Raw genomic sequence first — 25,029 nt, 5'->3', positions numbered from 1 at the left:
AAATGGGTCGGCATGGGAAGGGGGCATTGCCATGGGACTGGTCTCCCTCAGCCGCACTACTGTTCTCAGGGGAGGAGAGGTTGGTGTAGAGGTGGTAGCACCAGATTGACTCCACTGCTGTGCTTGCACCGCTCTGGACCTCCCCCATCTCCCAGTAAGCCCAGTAAGCATGGCTGATGGGAGGCCAGTGTTTGGCGATGTCCTTCCCCAGCAGCCACTTGAGTCACATGCCATCTACCTGGAGGCAGAATGCTTCTGAAGATTGGATGGTTACACATGATTCAAGAGAGCTAAACATGTTCCAGAGGAAAACAATAAAGATGAAAATAATTAATATTCATATTTGATTTTGAACTGTAAGGATTTTTTGGGTGACCCTAGGCTTTCAAATGTATGCATGGGTGCTCTCTGTAATTTGTTTAAATAACTAGTTTGTCTTCACTTAATTTCCTTTTTTAAGGTAACAAATGCTGTGCTGAAGCTGATTGAAAAGGAAAGAAATGGTGAAACAATCAATACAAGACTGATCAGTGGAGTTGTGCAGTCTTATGGTAAAATATTTTTTTATTGCTAACTTCTCCATGCCAGACCTGTACAACTCCAAACTATGTGCAACCCTGTGGACGAATTTGAAACAGCCCTTATTTGCAGTCCTTTCCCCACCCCATGCCTGGTGTTAGAGTTGTAGAGTTGAAGAGTTAGCAGAATATCAGCTTTTTCAGCTGCTTCAGCCAATCAGTTAAGTTGCATAGCCTCGTGTTTAAGACTTCATTGCAACAACAAACTGTATGGCACAATCTGGGTCTAATGCCTGCTTTGTCATGAAGTTCAATATACCTGCCTACTCTCGGTGTGTAAATAGCTGGGAGAGTGAAAGCTTTATATGTTGTTTATATTGAATGCCCTTTTTATAATGACCTTAGAAACAATTACATCCACCCATTGTTAAGATGGCAGAAGGAAAGGACATCTCTTGCAAAGACCTGTTTTTTGTTGTCTAATGTAGAGTGGTATATATCCTTTAAGGCAGGGGTTCCCAACAAAATTTTCTTGAGGACCCCTCATCAAGCCGCTATTGTGACAAGGACCCCCATTAATTCCTAATCCTAAAATTAAAAAGTGAGAGCCAAATTAAGAATCTTTTTATATTTTATATTTATACGTTTTTTACAGTTACAACAGAGTACTCCATCAGTATACAGTTAGTTTAAATTTTCAGTTCTTAATGAGATGAACCACTTTTTAACCAACGGTCCATTTTTAACTACGCGAACTGTAGCTTCCGCGAAGAACAACGCTTTGTTTACAAACACTACTGTTTTGCAAAGAGGCAGCGCGCGCCAGGGAGGAGGGAGGGGAATGGAGAAGACAGGGTACCTGCGCAGTAGCGCACAAATGAAGCCGACGCACGCAAAGCATCTTGGGGAGGTGAGCGTTAGTAGAATGTGCGCGCTGCCTCTTTGCAAAACAGTAGTGTTTGTAAAGCTCCACCTAACGGCATACAGCAGAACTACTGCCTCTATCTAATTCTAGTTTTGCGCTAGACTCTGCTCATGCAGGAAGCGGCCCAAACAAAAAATCTGCTATCATACGAAATATATTTAATATATTTTTTATTCTAATAGCATCTTGCGGACCCCTCTGGCATAGCTCGCGGACCCCTGGGGGTCCGCGGACCACCTGTTGGGAACCACTGCTTTAAGGTAAAGGTAAAGGGACCCCTGACCATTAGGTCCAGTCGTGACCGACTCTGGGGTTGCAGCGCTCATCTCGCGTTATTGGCCGAGGGAGCCGGCGTACAGCTTCCAGGTCATGTGGCCAGCATGACGAAGCTGCTTCTGGCGAACCAGAGCAGCACACGGAAACACCATTTACCTTCCTGCCATAGTGGTACCTATTTATCTATTTGCACTTTGACGTGCTTTCGAACTGCTGGGTTGGCAGGAGCTGGGACCGAGCAATGGGAGCTCACCCCATTGTAGGGATTTGAACCGCCGACCTTCTGATCAGCAAGCCCTAGACTCTGTGGTTTAACCCACAGCACCTTTAGACCATACAAATTTCTTGCCAAGACTTTACCAATTTGTGTAATAAAACTTAAAAGGGGGAATGGGAAATTACTTTTCGTGTAAAACTCGGGGAGTAGAAATGTAAACCACTATTGTTAGCAGTATTCTTCTTATTTTTATGTGTGTAATGGCTGCTTGCTAAACACAGTACAGAGGTACCTTGGTTTAAGAACAGCTTAGTTTAAGAACAACTTGGATCAAGAACGCTTGATCCAACTAGGTGTTTTGGTTTGTGAACTTTGCCTTGGAAGCAGAACATGTTTCGCTTCCTGTTGAGTGTGTTCCATTTGTAAATTGAGTCCCCCGCTGCTATGGGAAAGCACGCCTTGGTTTAAGAACGCTTTGGTTTCGGTTGGCATGCATATCTAAATTACGAAAAAGCCAAAATAAATAAAGAATTTTCTAATCACATATTAAGAGGCACGTTATATAAGGTATGGAACAAATATAAAAGATATGCAGAATTCCATACGCCGTGGTGGATTTCACCAATAGAAGCTCATGCTATCAAGAAATTGAATACTAGGACAAATTGGCCCACATATAGACAATTGTTAGAATAATGTCAAGGTGATTATAAATTAAAGACATATGAAAATTTAAATTTTTTTGGAATAGATAATTGGCAATATATGCAGTTGATTAGTATATTTAATGCAGATAAAAAGAAAGGTTTTGCAAAAATAAATTCCAAATTCGAAATGAAGTGATTCAAAACAAAAGGAAACTATTATCCAAAACATATAATCTCCTATTGGAGTGGGATTTGATGGAAGAAGGGACAACAAATGATCAAGTGGTCTAAGGATCTCGGCCATATAATACATATAGATCAATGGGAGAAATTGTGGAGTCAAGATATTAAATTTACAGCTTCGTATAGCATAAAAGAAAATTTCGTTAAGATCTACCATAGCTGGCATTTAACACCTACAAAATTGGCTAAAATATATCAATTAAAAACTAATCTTTGTTGGAGATGTAACAAAGAACCTGGAACATTTATACATATGTGGTGGACATGTCAAGAAATCAAAAAGTTCTGGCTAGTTGTGCACGAGGTATTAAAAAAAAGATGAAAAAATCAATAATAAAAAACCAGAGATTTATTTACTAGGACTATTAAATGAGGAGATACCAAAGGAGAATAAAAAATTGTGTTTATATGCTAGCACAGCAGCCAGGATGGTAATAGCCACATATTGGAAAACACAAAAAATACCAAGAAAGGAGGAGTGGATTAGCAAAGTCACTGAGTATTTATTGATGGCTAAATTGACAACAGCAGTGAGAAGTCAATCAAAACAAAAGCTAAGAAGCGAATGGAAATGCTATGATGAATATATGAAAAAATATCATTCAAAGGATAATAGGCTTTCATGCTTAGAATGAAAGATATGAAGTTACACAAGAGGATAAAATTGGAGATAAAAAGGATACAGATATAGAAATATATGAAAATAGAATGCATGCAGAGATATATATTTATAGGAATATATAGATAATAGAATTTACAGAATTAAAATAATGATAGAAACAGAAGTCGAGTAGACTGGAGGGAAGTCAGAGGGGGGAGGGGGAATGGTGGAGGGTGGTGTATTGTATTATGTTCTTTGCTTGTATTATATTTTTGTTGGTATTTTTTTCTTTGAAATTAATGTATAAGATGGATTGTATAGATTGTTATAATTAATAATAATAACACCCCAAAAAAAGAACGCTTTGGTTTAAGAACGGACTTCTAGAACGGATTAAGTTCGTAAACCAAGGTACCACTGTAAATCAAACAATGATCCATCGAAGAGTTTAAACAGCAGGGGAGAGAGGTAGGAATAGAGCAGGCATCCCCAAACTCTGGCCCTCCAGATGTTTTGGCCTACAACTCCCATGATCCCTAGCTAACAGGACCAGTGGTCGGGGAAGATGGGAAATGTAGTCCAAAACATCTGGAGGGCCGAAGTTTGGGGATGCCTAGAATAGAGCAACAGAGAATTGAAGGAAGAAAAAGTCTGCAATCCTAACCCCACTTACCAGGGGGTAAGCACTGAATTCAGTAGTACATCTGAGTAGACGTGGCTAGGATTGTGCTGAAAGAAAGAATTGGAGCAAAAGTTACACACTTCTGCGCTAAGCCTTGTGGACAGCTTCAACTATGATGTGGAAGACAGAGCTCGCTTTAGATGTAGAAGCAAGAGACATGAGCACTATAAAGGTATGTGGCAGAGAAAAGCCTTTTCAGGAAGCCACTTTTGCCTGATAAACAAGGTTGTTTTGGGAGGAAACATGTTGTGATGCAGCTGCCACAAATGAAAACTACTTTGTCTAAATTTAAAAGAGAAAATATTTACCATTTTGAATTTTTAAAAAACACCTCTGCAAACAAAACAAAATTACAGTGGTACCTCGGGTTACAAACGCTTCAGGTTACAGACTCCGTTAACCCAGAAATAGTACCTCGGGTTAAGAACTTTGCTTCAGGATGAGAACAGAAATCATGCTCCAGAGGCATGGCGGCAGCAGGAGGCCCCATTAGCTAAAGTGGTGCTTCAGGTTAAGAACGGACCTCCGGAATGAATAAAGTTCTTAACCAGAGGTACCACTGTATTAGAATTTATAGCCATGGTGATATGCTGTGCTGTGAGACTGGCTTCAACTGCAGAAGCGTGCAATCTTGTAATTTTAGTTGCAGGTTCTTCAACCCACTTTTGGCATTCTTAGATAAAGTTGATGGAATCTTTCTGAATGGATTGATAATTTTGCAGTTCATTAGGCATAGGTACAATCATAGAACCTTTCCTATTCAGCAGAATAACTATGATTAATTTACAGGTAGGTAGCCGTGTTGGTCTGCTATAGTAGAAACAAACAAACAAATCCTTCCAGTAGCACCTTAGAGACCAACTAAGTTTGTTATTGGTATGAGCTGTCGTGTGCATGCACACTTGTATGATTTATTTATTTGCTTTGTTCCTATGTTTCTAGTGGAGCTAGGTCTGAATGAAGATGATACTTTTGCTAAGGGCCCTACACTGACAGTGTATAAGGAGTCCTTTGAGTCTCAGTTTCTTGCTGACACAGAGAGGTTCTACACAAGAGAGAGCACTGAATTTTTGCAACAGAATCCAGTTACAGAATACATGAAAAAAGTAAGTACACTTGCAGTACTTGCTGCTTAGATCTTGAAACTGCTTATGGTATTAGAAGTAATAGGATTGTTTTTGCATGGTAGAGGTTCGAGGGGTTACTTAGTTCTAGTCAAGCTGAATCCCTCATCTTCTATTCATAATTCCTGTAGTTTAGGTTTTGTTGTTGTTGTTGTTGTTGTTGCACTGTCTCCCCCCCCCCCAAATGTCTAACTCCGGGATCCTCAAACTTTTTAAACCTGGAGCCGGTTCACTGTCCCTCAGACACTGTTGGGGGCCGGACTATATTTTGAAACAAATATGATCGAATTCCTATGCAACCCACCACGGTGTTTCATTGGCAGAGTTGCTGCTGCTTGAGGTGCTTTCAGAGCCTCAGTCAGTCCCCGCGCACTGAGGTAACCCCGACGTGGCCGTAGTTTTAGGACGCCTGCCTTAGAAGGTCACAACCTTGTCATGAGGGGTAATGGCCATTTCCTGTTTGTCTCTAGAAACACATGTTCTATCAGGTTCCCCACCCATTATTTCATACCCACCCCTACCCCCACCTGTTTGGTATTTATTCCTTTTTATATGCCACCTTGGGGTTCTTTTGGGATGAAGGGCAGCTTAGAAATATAATCAATAAATAATTAACAGCAATAATAAATCCTGAGACTTGTTGAAAACTGATTCCATTTCAACAGTATTGAGCTAGATAGATCAGTGATCTGAGTCTAAGGTAGGGACATATAAGTGCCAGTGGGAAAGGGTTTGAAAACTTGTTCTGCTTCTTCAAATATTAATTCATAGCATTTCATCATAGAAAGAGGAGCAGAACTACTTGCAACTTCTTGCAACTTGGACATTAGGACCATTTCAGACTTTGCTTTTAAGTCTTTGCTTATTTGCAGGCCGAAGCCCGCCTCCTGGAGGAGCAGAGGAGGGTTCAGGTGTATCTCCACGAGAGCACGCAAGATGAGCTAGCTCGGAAATGTGAACAAGTACTGATTGAAAAACACTTGGAGATATTTCATACAGAATTTCAGAACCTGTTGGATGCTGACAAAAATGAAGGTTAGCGTTCTCGAGCTTGACTTCTAGACATTTATGAGTAATGGGAATAATGTGATAGACCTTTGCTCAGGGTGGTTTCCTTTGCTTAAAATGTACATAAAATTGGGTGTGGGGGAGAAGAACACATTTAAAAACACTTGATTTGCAATTTTTCAAAGAATTACAATGCATAGGAGTGTAATTTTGCCATATGAAAAATCTACTTTCAATTTCTGTGATTAATAGCTTTTAAAATTAAATGGCAAGGATTTTAAGCTAACTATCACTTGCATTAGTAGACAAATTCAGTTTGGCCTAGCTATAAATACTGCCAGACACTAAGCATAGGAAAATGGGTTAAAATATGCAAATAGGGGGATTTTTATGTGTGTGGTATAGGATATTAGTTTCATGGGTCTGATTGAAAACTTCAGTACAGTGGTACCTCTACTTACGAATAACTCTACTTACAATTGTTTCTACTTACGAATGGCGCTCCGTCCGCCATCTTGGATGCGGTTTAGATAGGATTTTTTCTACTTACGAATTGTTAGATAGGGTTGCAATTTTTTTCTCCCAGTGCATTCGACTTACAATTTTTTTCGACTTTTTCGACTTACAAATGTGCGTTCGGAACGCATTAAATTTGTAAGTAGAGGTACCACTGTACCGTGTTTCTCATATTATAAGACACGTCTTATATTTATTTTTTCCTCAAAAAAACACACTATGGCTTATTTTCAGGGGCGTCTTATTTTTTTCCTCCTCCTCCTGCCGCGGCCGGCATTGCTGCTGCGCCTATCACTATGTCTTATTTTCGGGGTATGGCTTATATTCCTTGAATGCTTAAAAATCCTGCTATGGCTTATTTTATGGGTATGTCTTAAAATATGAGAAACAGGGTATTTGTTAGACATGATGGACTTTCCAGGCTGTTTAAAAGGCATTGCGATAAAAATGTTTACCTAAAGGTGTTATTTATAGCTTGGCCTGAAAGAATTGTGAAGACACTTTCTATAGGATGGGTTTTAGGTCACCTGCCATGTCATCAGATGTCAGTGATGGTGGGGTGGAAATGTTTCTGATGCAGAATTCTTCAGCAGAATATTTTGCAGTTGTTCAAAACCACATTTTTTCCATAAAATTAATCAGTGAGTGGATATAGTTTAGGGCAGGCATCCCCAAACTGCGGCCCACCAGATGTTTTGGCCTACAACTCCCATGATCCCTAGCTAACAGGACCAGTGGTCGGGGAAGATGGGAATTGTAGTCCAAAACATCTGGAGGGCCGAAGTTTGGGGATGTCTGGTTTGGGGTAACAAGTTTAAAACGGATGCCATGTTCATTTTACATTCATTTATTTATATTTCAAGTTTTTTTCCATAGCCAAAATTAGTTGAACTGAAATATGTGATTAGGATAAAATTCAGTAAAGTCATACCTTGGTTTAAGTACGCCTTGGTTTCAGTATTTACAGTTTAAGTACTCCGCGGACCTGTCTGGAACGGATTAATCCACTTTCCATTACTTTCAATGGGAAAGTTCGCTTCAGGTTAAGTACGCTTCAGGTTAAGTACGGACTTCCAGAACCAATTGTGTTTGTAAACCGAGGTACCACTGTAAATGCACTTAGTGTAGTGTAGATTTTCATGCAAATAACATTTTTATTGGACTATTTCTGAACATTTTTAGACATGACAGAATAATTTACATTTTCAAGATGAAAATTAAAGGTCGTGACTGACTCTGGGGTTGCGGCGCTCATCTCGCTTTATTGGTCGAGGGAGCCGACGTTTTCCCGCTGACAGCTTCCGGGTCATGTGGCCAGCATGACTAAGCCGCTTCTGGTGAAACAAGAGCAGTGCACGGAAACGCCGTTTATCTTCCCGCCGGAGCGATACCTATTTATCTACTTGCACTTTGACGTGCTTTTGAGCTGCTAGGTGGGCAGGAGCTGGGACAGAGCAACAGGAGCTCACTCTGTCGCGGGGATTCGAACTGCCGACCTTCTGATTGGCAAGCCCTAGCTCTGTAGTTTAGACCAGTGTTTCTCAACCTTTTTTGTGCCAAGGCACACTTGTTCCATGAAAAAAATCACGAGGCACACCACCATTAAAAAAGTTAAAAAATTTAACTCTGTGCCACCCTATATTGACTATATAATTATGACTGTAAGAAACACTTGCCAATTGCTGTGTTGGTTGCAATCTCCTGTAATAAGGCTTCACAAGCCGCTGATTTCTCTGCCAGCACAATCCTTTGCTCAGCAAGTTTCAGGTTGAGCTCATCCAGCCAGCTTCTTTAAGTTTGTCTAAAACCACCCTCCCGTGGTGGTGGCTGTTGAGAGCTGCGCTCGCCCCGCATCGTGACCCGGCCGGCTTCCTTTCCGGCGGGTCAGTGCTGATTATTGGCGGCCGCTAGGCACGTGACAATGCAAATCGCCCTTCTCGCCGCCGCACGTTGCGGCGGACCAGCCAGCGTCTCGCGGCACACTAGTGTGCCGCGGAACAGCGGTTCAGAAACACTGGTTTAGACCACCATTTCCCCGTGACATGACAGAATAATTTAAATTTTCAAGATGAAAATTAAGGCACTGTAAAACATTGACATGTTTTTCATACTAAAAAGTAATGCACAACAAAGTTTGTTTTGGAGGGATGGTCATCTGAAAAGTTTGTTATGTTTTAATTTAGATTTGAATGGTATTGTATACTTTGTAATTGCCTAGTTTGACTCATGTTATATCCATTCATTATGCTGCAAATACAATTGGGGGGGGGAGTATTTGATCCCCTGCTAAATTTGCCCATTTGCCCTCTGACGAAGAAATGACCAGTCCATAATTGTAATGGTAGTTTTATTGCCCTGAGATCATTGACAAGTCCCCCCCGTGTAGTTCTGGGCTGCTTCATCACTATTCTCATGATTGTTGCAAGTCCACGAGATGAGATCTTGCATGGAGCCCCTGACTGAGGGAGGTTGACAGTTATTTTGTGTTTCTTCCATTTGCAAATTACTGTCACCTTCTCACCAAGCTGCTTGGCAATAGTCTTGTAGCCCAGTCCAGCCTTGTGCAGGTCTACAATCTGGTCCCTGACATCCTTGGACAGCTCTTTGGTCTTGGTCAGGGTGGCTACTTTGGAATCTGCTGGATTGATTGCTTCTGCCAACAGGTGACTTTTGTACAGGTACTGTAATGAGCTGGGATTACAGGTAAGACCTCTCCCTTACAGCAGGTGCTTCTAATCTCAGCTTGTTACATACAGTGAAGATACCAGGAAGCCTGACATCTGGTTGGTTGATAGGGGATCAAATACTTATTTCACTCATAATGCACATCAATCTCTGACTCTTGTCTTCTGGGTTTCTGGGGGTTTTCCTGTTGTTAAGCTGTCTCTCACAGCTAAAATAAACCTACCATTAGAATTATGGACTGGTCATTTCGTCGTCAGCGGGCAAATGGGCAAATTTACTAGGGGATCCCCTCACTGTAAATTTTATGAAAGCAATGTGTATTACCTCTAAAAGTTTTCCACACAACTTCACTGGTTTTGAGCAATTTAAAACTGAGTCCACTGTGTTTGTGTGGAGCAGTACTGAGCAATACTATTACATGTAATGTAATAGTTATCCATAAAAGGATGAATAAACTTAATGTGGGCTTATAGAATTTAGTCATTTGCCTTACAACATTGGTGGTTTGATTTTTAAAAACTACAAAGTTTATATCCCTCAAAACCAACATTTTCCTAAAAATGTTTTTTGATTGCTAGCTCTAGACCTACTGAAGGATTTTGTTGGCAGGCATCTCTTTCACTTGCCTGTCCACTTGCCTTAAATTTATCAGGATTCTGCTATTGGGAGGGGAACCCTTAGTGTTATATGGAGCACCACTCGTGTCATTTGTCATCAAGTCAAAACTCAATACAGTGGTACCTCAGGTTACAGACTCTTCAGGTTACAGACTCCACTAACCCAGAAATAGTACCTCAGGTTAAGAACTTTGCTTCAGGACGAGAACAGAAATCGCACCGCGGTAGCGGGAGGCCCCGTTAACCTGTTACCTCAGGTTAAGAACAGTTTCAGTTTAAGAAAGGACCTCCAGAACGAATTAAGTAAGGAGGACAAAATATGATACAGTGGTACCTCCTTATTCATGATTTTGGTTAACATTGACAATAGTTAAATTTAAGCTTTAAGGTTTTAAAGTTGTCCTGCTTTGGAGTCGCAATGGTTTAGATGGTTCTGATATGTTTGCAAATGTATTGCTCGTTTCCCGAGCAGTTCTCAGATGCAGAACTGAAGTTCGTACAACTGAAAGGATCTGTTTCCTCTTTTCCAGACTTGGGGCGCATGTACAGCCTTGTGTCTCGAATCCAAGATGGCCTTGGGGAGCTGAAAAGACTTTTGGAAACACACATCCACAGCCAGGGTCTCTCTGCCATTGAAAAGTGTGGAGAAGCTGCTCTTAATGCAAGTATTTCTTCGAAAGGAACTTTGATAGCTTGATTATCTGGGCACATTTCCCAGATTCACCATATGTTTGATAAGGAGTTGAAAGAGCAAGAGAGACCAACTGCAGTGTAAGAATTACTAGACTTTTCCTGCAGGGTCAGGAATATCTACATGGACTTCAAACATTGCTGATTCGGGACTGGGTCTGTAATAGGCGGTGACAGTATATGCAAGCAGGGAGTTATGGCTGGGGGGGGGGGGGCGGGTGCCCCATGACCTCTCAGGTTGTAGTCTCATGCTGTGATACAAACTGAGCTACATAGAATTGATGGCTTCAAAATACGGCTTTAAAAAGCTTAAATGCATCTCTGCCTGATAATAGACTGATGTTCTTACTTCATCTAACCTTGAGCATTTTTTCTTTGATAAAAAGGGGGTCATTGTATGTGAGATCCTTGGCCAGTGAACTTGCCCTAAGGAGGTAGATAAGTGACTCGTTGAAGATATTGTGGCTATAAGCATTTTCTTATTTTCAATTACTGCTTAATCATCATCATAATCATATATTATTATTATTTATTATTATTATTATTAAAAACTTCCCAAAACAGGGCTTCCTTCAGTTGTCTTATAAAAGTAAAATAATTGCTTATTGCCTTGACGTCTGCTGGGAGGGCGTTCCACAGGGTGGGTGCTGCTTTTGAAATGTCTTTATTGTTTGATAGTTGTTTAAGTGCTGAAAATGTTGCCCTAAAATCTGTAGCTGTGAGAGTATTCTGAACATACGGCAAGTTTTTCATCACCCCCTCTAATTTCTAGGATCCCAAAATGTATGTTCAGACCGTGTTGGATGTCCATAAGAAATACAATGCACTGGTCATGTCTGCTTTCAACAATGATGCTGGCTTTGTGGCTGCTCTAGACAAGGTAAATGGACTTAAACTTTGTAGTTGTTATTGATAATTACTCATTTGAGGATTTCTGCAGGTTTAACTTCTTTGTGTGTATCACAGGCTTGTGGTCGATTTATAAATAACAACGCAGTGACAAAAATGGCCCAGTCATCCAGTAAATCCCCAGAGCTGTTGGCACGGTATTGTGACTCTCTGCTAAAGAAAAGGTATGTGTTCCATGGGGAACTCTGTGACTTCTGCAAGTTAGTAGTAGACTAGAGTTGTTCACACACCATTCATGAAATGAAACGCCATTCTAACTGTTGATCAAGGAATCTTGTGCAGACTTCTAATCTTTGCCTGTAGCTGTGAAAACGTATTTGTAGGTTTCAGTTTGGTTATTCCTACATGTTAACCTCCTTCAATCCCTTACACACAGAAAAAATTTGTTAGAAATATTCAGCTACATTACCTTTCTGGGGCCCCTCTTTGACTCAGGATTTTCCCCAGGGAGAGACTGAAACTGTGTACTCTTTAATGAGGATGCAGTCTTCCAGGATTAAGAACAATATTGCGCTAAAATATCTGCAGGATTTCCTGGTTCATTCATTCATGACTCACAGCAGTAAAGAGGGTAGGGAAAGGAGCAGCAGTTCAGTTGAGAGATCAGTGTCCAGTCTGTCTGGGGAAGACTAACATTCCTATTGGTACAATGCTTGGGAACGGTTAGATGCAGCTTAATTGTTGTAACCTGCTGCCTTTTGGAGAGTTTTATTGCTGCAACTAAGCTGTGCGTATCCCAAGCTTGTTGTACTGGAAAGTAAAGGAGATTTTATGAGTCCAAATGGTAAGCATGCTGAACTGTAACAAAAATGATGCCCTTTTTACCACAGCTCAAAGAATCCAGAGGAAGCCGAGCTTGAAGACACACTCAATCAAGTGGTAAGTTTCTTACTCACTCTTTACTCACAAGCTGTATTCTGCATTCAAGTAATTCTTTTTGCAGACTTCTTTAGAAAGAAAATTGAATGAAGATTGAGAGAATCGTGGAAGAAAACTTATCAACATCCGTGCATATGTTTTAAACCATTTGTCACAACCCTTAAAAATAATTAAAGTGAACATTGGTTTGTGTATGCTTACATTTATGTCAATTTATATTGTGCTACATGTTCTGAATGATTTGAAACACCAGATTTCCCTTCTTAAATGTTTTTAAAAGAGTTATAATATTTTAGTGAGCTGAAAGTTGTGATTTTGCCTTTGAATACTTTTGAATAGTTTGCATTTAGAAATTAATGCTAAGAATACATGCTTTTTCCAGATGGTTGTCTTTAAGTATATTGAAGACAAAGATGTATTTCAAAAATTCTATGCCAAAATGTTGGCAAAACGGCTTGTGCACCAGAACAGTGCTAGTGATGATGCTGAGGCAAGCATGATCTCCAAATTGAAGGTGAGTTGTGCCTGGGCCTCTCCCTCTGCTTCACCACCTTCCTTTCCAGGATTACACTGCAAAGCAGCCCCTCCAGAAGGTGCTAGAATGCAGTTTCCATCCCCCTGACCGTCAGCTATGCTGGTGGAGACTAGTGGAAGACAAATAAGGCTCCCCGAGAAAAATACATAAGCATGCTGGTTGGATTTTCTCTTTTTTATGTACTGGGATTCTTACATACTTCCTTTACTAGAGTTCGATGGCTGTAGAATAGTAATCGGCCTCCAAACCGCCGAAGCATCCCTAGGCCAAAGAGCCTCTACAAATTCTGTCACACAGCGACTCCTGGTGATTCATTTGTGTGGCTGCTAATGGCTGGGAAGAGCCTGCACAGTGGCTGCCACACTGGGGTCTTAGTTTGGGGTTTATTCAGGATAATTAAACAGCATATGAACCATGAAGCTCTTAGGTATAGTATCAAACTGTCAATGCTGACTGGTGTCAGCTCTGCAGTCTCAAGTCAGAGATATTTTCCAGCCCTGCCATTTTGGGTTTTTTTTAAAGACCTTCTACATGTGAAGCCCGTTTTCTGCCACTGAGCTACGGCATATCAAGTATGCTCACAAAAGTGACAGTCTGGGCTTTTCTCAATTGTCTACATGCCTGTGAAAAGCAAAAGTGAGGGAGGTGAAGCAACAATCCAACTTTCCCATTAGGTTTGCCCTTGGGGAACCCATTCTAGCCCAGTGACTGGTGGGGACAAAATAACAAGAGGGGGGATCATAACACTTGTGTGTCGGTCTTCTGCAACTTGAGGTAGACCTCAACCATGACAGGTTACAAACTGATCGCTGTGTGGAAGCTCTTTCTGTTGGCTTTGCTAGGGCTGCCTTACCTCTGGAATTTTCGGCCTTTTATATAGGTGGGTTTTGTTGTCGGTAGTTTCTACCATTGGATAATTTTGGAAACTGGGTCCTGCTGTAAGATGTGTGGGTCTTTCCCCCTCTTTTATATACTGTTCTGTGGTTAATTACAGCAAGCTTGTGGCTTTGAATACACCTCAAAGCTTCAGAGGATGTTCCAAGATATTGGTGTAAGCAAAGACTTGAATGAACAGTTTAAAAAGCACCTGTCCAATTCGGAGCCATTGGATTGTAAGTTAATCTAACTATTTGTTTTAAAACCTGAATCCTTGAGTAGCCATATTTCTTTTTTTATGTGATGAAAGTGAACAATTGATGAAGAAATGACCATTCTTGCTCTCAAGTGTTGGTAAAATGTGTTTGAGTCGAGCAAAGTTTCTCGTGCCAGAGGTGTTGGTCGTCTTGTAGGTTTGGTTAACTCAGAAGTGCATTGGGCATATTATTTGTGCAGCTGTTAAAACTGGCTCATATTTGGTCTAATTTGGCAAGAGCCATTGTAATTCAAAATGTGATCTATTAGACCCTAAGTTTTAAATATAAGCTTATTTAATCTTTATTTGAAAGAATAGAAGGCTCTGTTTTTATATATTCAGTATATAAATACTGAAAGAAAGAGTGTTTATGTGTTTTCCTTTTTTCTCTTCCAGTGGACTTTAGCATACAGGTTCTGAGCTCCGGATCTTGGCCCTTCCAAATGTCTTGTGCATTTGCTCTCCCCTCAGAGGTGGGTGTATTTGTGTTTTAAGCTTGCATTTCCATTTACATGAGAGTTGTAATCTGTGGGACCAATGAAGTCTGATTAAGCCAAGGTGCTTTGTGCAGTTTATAAAGGTGGTGTCAGAGAAGGTTGTGGCTACCCATGAACAAAGACGCTCCACTCCGTCGTTTCTTTCAGAGTTTTATTGTGCATGCTATTTACTGTGCAAAAGTATCAGGAAACATGACTGCTCAGTCCGTGTCAGAACTTCGCAATGGCTTCTTCCTGGTCTTCGCCCAGCATAACAGCTTGGGCCCCCCAAAACTCCCCCCTTGCCCTACGGGTACGGGTGCTAGCACGCCTCAATTCAGGTGTTGGGGGAAACAGATGTCCTGTGTCCGAAGGCTCTCTTAGCTCCTCCTCCCCTAGCTCTCCCTCAGAGTGGTGCAAGGGCTCTGTAGAATATGACAGCCCTCTCTCCACTCCGCTCATTTCCGCATTCCTCTCCTCTGACTCGCTACTGGTGCTGACGCTGGGTGATGAGCTGGTGAAAATGATAGGTGGGGGCTCTTTATAAAGAGACCCCCTGACAGGTGGCTTCCCCGCTTCCCACATCTATGAGGTGTACAGTTCAGTGAGCACTTACTACAATATGTTCAGTCTGGATGAGAGCCGTCTAAATTGCTCCTTAAACACCTTTGTCTGATTTCTTTGATTAAAACGAATAAATATCATTTGAAAAAACAAGAAAGAACCAGGCAGTTCTTGCAGAATTGCTGGTGGATGAATGTTTCACAATAGGGGGGAGTGGAAGAGGATGTGGGGAGGAGTCAAAATGAGCAACTGGCTGGAAAGTGTAGCTGTAAGGAAGGGGGGTGAAACAACATATTTTAAATAGGATGCTATTCTGAAACCTAAGATATCCTTTTTATTATAGTCAGTGACATAAGCTGGGCAGTTATGTTAGATCAGGAATCTGGAACTATAGTAACTGTGTAAAGAAGGCATATTCTGAATGTAATTAGGCTCCTTCATTAAACTAGTGTATTTATTTGGAACTGACTGTCTTCTGGTCTGGGTGGATTCCAAGGGGACTCTCTCTCTCCAACTGTCTGGGTTAGCTGTGTATTGGAGTAAAAATATAAAGGGAGAATTCTGCTATCTTAAGTCAGTGGCTAATGGCAGCAGGTATTTTAAGGGAAGTCTAAACCAGGCATAGGCAACCTTGGCTCTCCAGATGTTTTGGAACTACAACTCCCATGATCCCTGACCACTGGCCCTGTTAGGAATCATGGGAGTTGTAGTTCCAAAACATCTGGAGAGCCAAGGTTGCCTATGCCTCGTCTAAACTCACACGCTCATAAAAGGTCTAATCTGATTTTAAAACTAGGTTGGTAAAATAAGACTGAAAATGTGACATTTACATGGCTGTGTTTTTGCTTTGCTTTGCAATATGTAGCTGGAGCGCAGTTACCAGAGATTTACTGCTTTTTATGCTAGTCGCCATAGTGGAAGAAAACTGACCTGGTTGTATCAGCTCTCCAAAGGGGAACTGGTTACCAATTGCTTCAAAAACAGATACACTTTACAGGTAAGGTACCCCTTGTGCTGCTGATATGAAGCTTCTACAAGTAATCAGTAACTGAGTACAGAGTTCGTAGGATCATAGGAATGTAGAGTTGGAAGGGACCCCAAGGGTCCTCTAGTCCAACCCCCTGCAATGCAGGAATCTCAGCCAAAGCATCCAGGACAGATGACCACCCAACCTCTGCTTAAAAACCTCCAAGGAAGGAGAGGCCACTAGCTCTTGTGAGAGTCCATTCCACAAATTTAGAAATCTGTACTTGACTGCTGCTCTTAGAGTTACATTTGCATAGGGAGAGCAGCGTGCGGAAGCTGCTTTATCTCCCAGAATAAGGAAATCTATAGGCTGGAATGAGGAGTGAGGTCTGGTTAGATGTGAAGGAGTGAGAGACAGGAGCTGCAGCTCTCCCCGTGTTCATTTTTATACTGCCCGTTAATAGCTTTGAATAGCCACTTTCTACTTTCTTCTCTCCCCCCCCCCCCCGCATCGTTCTCCCTTCTATAAGGCTCTTGGCTGGCTCTTGATAGCAAAGCCCTGAGCATACACATGCACCCATGTGCCCATTTTAGGAGTCCTTGGCGAAGAGTACTCTGTAAAGCCAAAATAGCTGACTCTTCCAGTTGGCTCATTTGAATCCATTTGTTTGATAAAAGCAGGCATGTCCAACTTCAATCCTTAAAAAAGGTTAACAACTTTGGCATGTTCACTTCATCGAATCTGTCCCGCTGAAAAAAGTTTGGACGCCCCTGGAAAGGGACTGAAATGCAGACAAGCTCTTCTGTTCATTTGTCTGCTTTGTGTCCTGAGGCTCTTGGTGGAGAGAAAGTCTTTTGGAACATTTCATGAATAGGCTTTTATTCATAACTAGCTGGCCCGACCCTGTGACACCCCAACCCATGACCTATTCTGCCCCCTCTTCCCCCCACATCCCTGTGACTGGCCACACCCTGTCCCGACCCATGACCTATCCCGCCCCCTCGGCCCAGTCTCTGTGGAGAGGGAAGCTTTCCTAGGTGCAGTACCAGTGTAGCCATCGCTAGAGGGCGCTGTTTTGTGTGCCGAACTGGGTTTTATCTGCTTTACCTGCCACAGGTGTGACACCTGTCTACACAAAGTGCATACAAACACTCGCATATTGGCATGTGACATTGTGTCCAAATTTGAACGCAATCGGTCAAGCGGTTTTGAAGAAAAGTTGAGACTAACCCACATGTCCAGTTTATATATTTATATATAATGATCAGTTCCTAGGAGGAAGGGGATTTGTACGAAAAGCAGAACAGCTGAGTCTAGGAGAACAGGTTTGTTCTAGAGTTTGCTTTGCTTTTCGTATGAAGCAGTAAAATCATTTCTGAGTTGCTTGAATTGGATTTTATTTCAAATACAACATTTGTCCCATTTTTTTCTTGAAGGCATCTACATTCCAAATGGCAATCTTGCTGCAATATAACACAGAAGATGCCTACACTGTTCAACAACTGACAGACAGTACTCAGATAAAAATGGTAAGCAGCGTTTGTTACGTTCACAGTAGGTTTCCCAAGCATTTGTTTTTACTGTAGCCTCTGGAAACCCAACAATATCCTTGCTTTTATTGCACTCTTGGAGGCTTTTTTTTTATTCCAATGACAATGGGAATAAAATTTTGTCTTTCATTTTAAAAAGAAAACAGGCTTCTTAGCTCTGATGACTAATGGCAGACTTGAAAAACATTAATATAATGGCCTCGGTCCAGTATACCTGAAGGAGCGTCTCCTCCCCCATCGTTCTGCCCAGCCACTGAGGTCCAGTACCGAGGGCCTTCTGGCGGTTCCCTCCCTGCGAGAAGCCAAGTTGCAGGGAACCAGGCAGAGGGCCTTCTCGGTAGTGGCGCCTGCCCTGTGGAACGCCCTCCCAGCAGATGTCAAAGAGAAAAACAACTACAGTGGTACCTCGATTTACGAACAACTCGACAACTGAATTTTTCGACTTGAGAATGGGGCAAATGGCCGTGCACTTACAAATGTCTCGACATCCGAAAGGAAACCGCGGCTGTTTTAGATGGGAATTTTTTGACTTACGAATTTTTAGATAAGGTTGCTTCGACTTACGAATTTTTCTGTTTCCAATGCATTCCTATGGGAAACCGCGTTTCCAATGGCGCTTTTCAACTTACGAATTTTTCGACCTACGAAGGTGCCTTCGGAACGGATTAAATTCGTAAGTCGAGGCACCACTGTACCAGACTTTTAGAAGACATCTGAAGGCAGCCCTGTTTAGGGAAGCTTTTAATGTTTAATAGATTATTGTATTTTAATATTCTGTTGTAAGCCGCTCAGAGTGGCTGGGGAAACCCAGCCAGATGGGCGGGGTATAAATAAATAATAATAATTATTATTATTATTATTATTATTATTATTAAATAATAATATGGTGAAGGATCAGGGAAACCTTCAAAGCCATGAAAGGTTCTTGTTGGATTTGGTTGAGGAAGATGCATCTGGAGTGCCCTAGATAATGAACTCTTTGACCTTTCCCATATCTACTGTAGTAGAAGTGAAGTAAAATACTTAATCTGCACCATTCCACTTTTGTTGATGTTGAATTTGGGTTACCTTCAAGCATAAATTTTATTATTGTTCATTTTATATCCAGCCCTTCTTCACAGTGCAGAGCCCAGGATGACATTTTGCTTTTCTTAATTTTGCCTTTCTTTAGGATATAATATTTGAGGGAGGGAAACCTAACACATGCATAAACACAGCTATGCACTTGCAGAGAAGTGCTCTGCTTTCTTCCCCACCAGCTTCAAAATAAGTATGTGTGCTCCGAACTATAAATGGAATGAAGGAGTAATATTTTCCCCTTCCCCTCGTCTTTTAGGATATTTTGGGACAAGTTCTACAGATTTTGCTAAAGTCAAAGTTGCTGGTAAGTCCTCTTGATTTCTTGGGGTAGGATATGAGAGAAATGATTTGTTGACAACATTTTCCTGCATTGTTTCTATTGTCTGTAGGTGTTGGAAGATGAAAATGCAAATGTCGACGAGGTGGAGTTGAAGCCAGATACCTTAATAAAACTTTATCTTGGTTACAAAAAGTAAGGAAGATCAACTAATATAAACCATTTATGCATAACCATAGAAGATTTCTTTCTTAGAACTGTGTAATTTGTTGCAGTATATTTTTAGAATTTGAAATACTGTTTTACAATTAATTTTGAAATACCTTGTGTGCTTTCGTTGCTCTGCCCCAGCTCCTGCCAACCTAGCAGTTTGAAAGCATGTCAGAGTCCAAGTAGATAAATAGGTACTGCTGCGGCGGGAAGGTAAACGGTGTTTCCGTGCGCTGCTCTGGTTTTGCCAGAAGCGGCTTAGTCATGCTGGCCACATGACCCAGAAGCTGTCAGCGGGAAAACGCCGGCTCCCTCGGCCAGTAAAGCGAGATGAGCGCTGCAACCCCAGAGTCGTCCGCGACTGGACTTAATGGTCAGGGGTCCTTTACCTTTACAATTTTAATAAATAATAATAATAATAATAATAATAATAATAATAATAATAATAATATAATGATGGGATAAAAAGCCTTTTGAATCTGCCATAGGGTGGATTAGTGCTTCTGGCAAATGCTACTTGTTGGAAGACTAGTGATTGCTGCTGCTATTATTATTATTATTATTATTATTATTATTATTATTATTATTATTATTTTACTGTTATCATTAATAATTTGATTTGTTACCTGCCCTACACCCTAAGGTGCCCTGGGTACAGGTGCCAGGCCACAACAATTTCAAGCACAGCATTAAAAAACAGTTTAAAAGAAATTTCAATGACAAAAGTAGAAGAGGTCCTAAAAATATACACCAACTGAAAAAGATATTTAAATATACTTTTCCCAAAAGACCAGAGGCCTTTCTGTTAGGACTGATAGGCCAAGAGATAACTAGGGAGGATAGTACCCTTTTCTTATATGCGACAACCGCGGCGAGGACATTATTAGCCCAAAAATGGAAAACCCAGGACTTACCGACAATTGGAGACTGGCAGACAAAGATGATTGAATATGCAGAATTAGCGAGACTGACTAGCAGGATTCGAAACCAGAGGGAGACAAGGTTTCTAAGGGATTGGAGTAAATTTGTGGACTATATGGAAATGAACTGTAAAGGTTTAAAGACACTTGCAGGCGTGAAATAAATCCTACGAATTGACCCTAAAGATTAGATACAAAGGAACTGCGAGATAAGAACTGATTAGAAAACCTTTTGAGGGGAGGGAGGGAAGTCAAGCTCGGCGGAGCATGTTTTTTTGGGATGTTTGTATTTTTGAATGTTTGTTTATGTGTTTGTTTGTCTTGTATAATGTTTTAAATGTGTTTATTTTGGAAAATTTAATAAATAATTATAAAAAATAAAAAATAAAAATATACACCTCAAGGTATAGTTGCAGGAAATTGTTTAGCAAAGGTGCTAGACACACCTCTGGGGAGGGAGTTCCACAACTTCACTGGGAATGCCCTTGTTTAGTCATATTTGAAAATAACTTTGTAGGCTCATACATTTTTTTATCTAGTAAAAATTCCAGGCAGTTCTATAGTTGTTTTTCTTTATTTGTGCGTTGTAAAGTTATTTATCTGCCTTTCTCCTGGCAGCAAAAAATTGCGAGTGAACATAAATGTGCCAATGAAGACTGAGCAGAAACAAGAACAGGAAGCTACACATAAGAATATAGAGGAAGATCGAAAACTACTAATCCAGGTGACTTGCAATAGGTAGCTCAGGAACTTGGGCCATGTGCAGAAGTTCTGAATATTGCTGATCTTTATCTAGTGAGATTCTCCTTGTTCTCATGGCTGGCAGAATTATGAAATAATTTTGCTTTTAACAGAACTTACCTCTGCAATGGTTAATATCAGTGATTAGCAAAGTGAAATTACAGAAGACTCTTTTTGGAGGAGCCCCACAAGAGCTAAAGGGGCTTCAATTCCCAGGATTGTAACACATTGGGCAGAGGTTTGTGTCAGAAGTGTACAGATTCATGGCTATAAGCAGGAAGGAAAATGCCATAGTTGGACCCATTGCTCCGTCTTGCTCCGGATAGTCCATTCAGACGGGCTCTTGAAAACCTCCAATCTTTCCCAGGCCAGCTGCCTGAGGCCTCCAACTAGGTGTGCCCCGGATCTTATAGAACTGTTCATGGGGCAGAATACATGCCTGCAGGATTTAAATACCTTTTATAAAATGCAAAAAATTCCTTCCAGTAGCACCTCAGAGACCAACTAAGTTTGTCATTGGTGTGAGCTTTCGTGTGCATGCACACTTCTTCAGATACAACACGGCTACCTACCTGTTTTATAAAATGGTAGAAAATGCTCATTAAAATGGCAATGAAAACAGTTTAGAAAAAGTAGACAAAACAAATACCAACAGTTTTAAAAGCATATGCACATGTAAAAGCACATGTCTGCTTCAGCTTATCTAAACAAACAAACCAAGGTTTTTTGAGGCAGTAGAATGGTGGCACTTGCCCAGGTAGTGACTCCCACATTAACTTCCAGCTCTCCGTCCCAAAGGGCAGGTTCCTCCATGCAACAGCCAGGGGGAAGGTCAGTCTCTTGACTAGACTGAGGGAATTGCTCATTGATCTTGTGGGATATCTGATGCAGAGCTGGCTTTTAAATTTACTTCGTTCAGGTGATACTATATAGGAAATATTCTGCCATCTAGAAGTTTAAGATTGTGTGTTCCAAACACATAAGTGAGCAACATTTAAACTGCAGTATATAAATTTTATGAAATAAAGTAAGAAGGGGGAAAATCTATAAGATTGGCTGTTTCTGCTGAAATGTTCCTACAGCCAAATAGATTTTTTTTGCTGTAAAACACGGTCTCCATAATAACAACTAAGAAAGCTTTTCGGTGATTGGTCTTTGGTAGTCAGTGGCTGATCTTGGATAACTAAAATGATTCTCCCCCCCCCCCCCTTTGCATGCTAGGCTGCCATTGTAAGGATTATGAAGATGAGAAAAGTCCTGAAACACCAGCAGTTACTGGGAGAAGTTCTCACACAACTATCATCAAGGTTCAAGCCACGAGTTCCAGTAATAAAGGTTTGTCTAAAGAGCCATCTTGTAGTTGGAAAAACGAATCTTTCTTCTGAAGTACCAGTACACATTTGCAGCCCTTTCCACATACAGAAAAATAGGGATTAGCATAAAATACGCCAAGCTTCAAGTAGAATTATGACTCTGTCTGATCCTGTTTCATTATATTTCAGTGTAAAACTTTCAGCAACACTTTAAAGGGTGCTTCCACATGACAGGTTTCCATAGTGTCTAATCTCACACCACCTTCATCCAAATCACAGCTCATACTGCCCCATTTAAATAGGGATTTTCCCTTCCTGCAGCAAATCCAAGAAATAAAATCAGCATCTGCAGTCTGTGCTTGTCTAGAAGCTGGTTAGTGCATTTTTGGTGGGGTTGGTCACGTGTGGCTACAGTTCAGGGTGACCTCTTTCTCCACACTACCACGGTTTGCTCCTCCTTTGGACACAAGCTGCCCAGTGTGCCCATTTCCACCAATTCCTTCATCCTGAGGAGAGCTCCAAATTTCAGCAGCCCTTTTTTGGAGGAGCTGCTTCCTCAAGATCCCCACACAGTAGATACTTCAGGTTTTGGGAAGGCCGTAGCTCAGTGGCCGAGCGCTTGCCTTGCAAGGAGATCCAGGTCCAACCCCCCAGAAGCATCTCCTGGTCAGTTGGGGGGAGAATCCTGCCTGAAATCCTGGAGAGCTGCTGGTGGTCAGTGTAGACAAAGACAGAGGTAGATCCACCAATGCTATAAGGTGTTCCTATAAGGCAGCTTCGTCTAGCATTTCAGTGCTTGGGGTCATGGGGCAGTGGCAGTGAAATAAAGGGTGGCTGTTTAAAAATGGACCAGGCCCACGGTGTATGGCAAGGAAAAACTGCAGTTTTGGCAATCTGACCTAGGATCAGGTGACTCCTGGACACGCACCTCAGGCTCTTGTGCAAGAGCACCACATAGAGACAACCGTTCCTTACCTCCCAATATATTGTCTTTGACTATTTTTTGTTACAACAGCACCAGCTGTTCTTTTGCAAAAGTTGCCTGCCTTTTGGAGGATTTCAAAAAGGACTTCACTCTTTTCAGTATTCCGTCTGATGCCTTGCAGGGAATCAGGAAAAATAGTGCCACCCAAGTTGGAAAGGTTTCCTGCCCTATAAAATATCTTGCTCTCCCTTCCCCCCGTTTGTGTGTGCACAATAATTATATAATTTCATAGCTACTATAATTACATAGATGGTTCTTCTGGAAAGCCATGATTGTTGTTGTGTTTTTTCTTTATTAAAGTTGCTCTATGCACTCTTACAAACACTTTTTATAAGCTGTAACGAAGAATCAAATGCAGATGACTGCTAGTATTGGGGAAATAAATCATGACACAGTGTAATACGTCATGTGTTGTTCATCTGAGGTTGTATTTACCTAAATTTAAGACTTGCTAAGGAATAAGATGGTTGTTGTTATGCCCTCATATGTAAAACCACAGAATTCAAGAGTGTGCTTTCTTTTTCCCATGACTGTAAATTCTTTTTTGAATACAGTAAGCCCTCAACTTACACAGGGGATTGTGCCTAAAGCCAAAATTGTGTATAGTCAAAATATATTGGGAGCAATGGCAGGTGGGATTGCCCAGTCTTTTTTCCCCAGATCCCCACCCTCTTTTCATTTTATTACTATTTTGCATGTGAAAATGAATGTGCACAGGCTAAATGCGTCTAAGCTCAGGAGATGAGACCCAGCAGAACCCCCTGGCTCCCTGCAGTGCCTGCTGCGCTTCTGTCGTCTCTTAGGACACTGAACTTGGTCCAGACTTGGGATGCTGGTGCTACTGCCTAGTCTAGCCTGTTCCCCCTCTATTGCTACCCAAGTCCCATTAAAAAAATACTACAATACTGAAGTTGTACTACAGCATAGTGCTATATTTTACGTACTGTATTTTCCCGTGTATGACTAGGTTTTTTACCTAAAAAATAATGTCCAAAGTTTGGGGGTGTCATATACACAGATAAGATTTTCCCTCATTTTCTTAAATGACCCCCCAATTCTGTCTTATAGATGGAAAAATACGGTACTTTTTATCCCCCCCCCTAAGATGGCTATGAACAATGTCACATCTTTCCGTTTTCAGAAGTGCATTGACATTCTAATAGAGAAGGAATACTTGGAGCGAGTGGATGGCGAGAAGGACACCTACAGTTACTTGGCTTAATGGTTCTCAGCAGCTGTCTGGGTGGCGAGTAGTTAAGTCATTGAAAAAATGAGAACAGAATTTGTTGGCCTGCTGCCGTCTGGACCTCCATTTTTATAACCAAGACTAGGACTTCCATCTGCCAGTCTTGGACTTACATCAGACCTGCTCAGGATTGATACATTTCAAGTATGTAAATATGGACACCAATGCCATTTAACCTAATTTAAGAACAGAAAGGAATCTGAAACCTCCCTTGGAGGTTGCATGCTACTTGCATTTAAATCAATACATTGGCTACACAGCAAACAGTTGTTGCCAGGCAGCATTTATACATACATGTTGGCAGCAGTTTGAGAGAGTCTAATTTGGCCCATGTGTAATCTGCTATAAAATCATTTGTATAGTGTGTTTCATTTTTTAATGTGTGATAAATAAAAACTTAAAACTTTCTGTACAAGTTGGATTTGGTTTTATTGTTAAGTTCCATGAGTTCTTTCTTAAATGTAAATAAAAGGTATAATTATGAAAGCCAGATAAA

At 41.1% G+C, this 25,029-nt stretch overlaps 1 protein-coding gene across 1 annotated transcript in view; it reads left to right on the top strand.

Annotated features, from left to right (window-relative positions):
• Positions 1–25,029, top strand: part of CUL1 (cullin 1) — a 47,229-nt gene extending 22,200 nt beyond the window's left edge. Inside the window, exons 6-22 of the mRNA XM_035101380.3 lie at positions 461–551; positions 5,052–5,215; positions 6,106–6,268; positions 10,590–10,720; positions 11,522–11,629; positions 11,716–11,822; positions 12,489–12,537; positions 12,920–13,051; positions 14,067–14,184; positions 14,601–14,677; positions 16,110–16,241; positions 17,648–17,740; positions 19,098–19,145; positions 19,231–19,313; positions 20,867–20,972; positions 22,211–22,324; positions 24,429–25,029. Coding sequence (XP_034957271.1) covers positions 461–551; positions 5,052–5,215; positions 6,106–6,268; positions 10,590–10,720; positions 11,522–11,629; positions 11,716–11,822; positions 12,489–12,537; positions 12,920–13,051; positions 14,067–14,184; positions 14,601–14,677; positions 16,110–16,241; positions 17,648–17,740; positions 19,098–19,145; positions 19,231–19,313; positions 20,867–20,972; positions 22,211–22,324; positions 24,429–24,509 — 1,797 coding nt within the window. The 3' untranslated portion in view covers positions 24,510–25,029. The remainder of the gene's footprint in view (positions 1–460; positions 552–5,051; positions 5,216–6,105; positions 6,269–10,589; positions 10,721–11,521; positions 11,630–11,715; positions 11,823–12,488; positions 12,538–12,919; positions 13,052–14,066; positions 14,185–14,600; positions 14,678–16,109; positions 16,242–17,647; positions 17,741–19,097; positions 19,146–19,230; positions 19,314–20,866; positions 20,973–22,210; positions 22,325–24,428) is intronic.

This window comes from Zootoca vivipara, chromosome 11, assembly GCF_965207765.1.
Source record: "Zootoca vivipara chromosome 11, rZooViv2.hap1.1, whole genome shotgun sequence".
NCBI lineage: Eukaryota > Metazoa > Chordata > Lepidosauria > Squamata > Lacertidae > Zootoca > Zootoca vivipara.
Note: the sequence above shows the minus strand (reverse complement) of the source record. Positions and strands in the feature narration are given on the sequence as shown.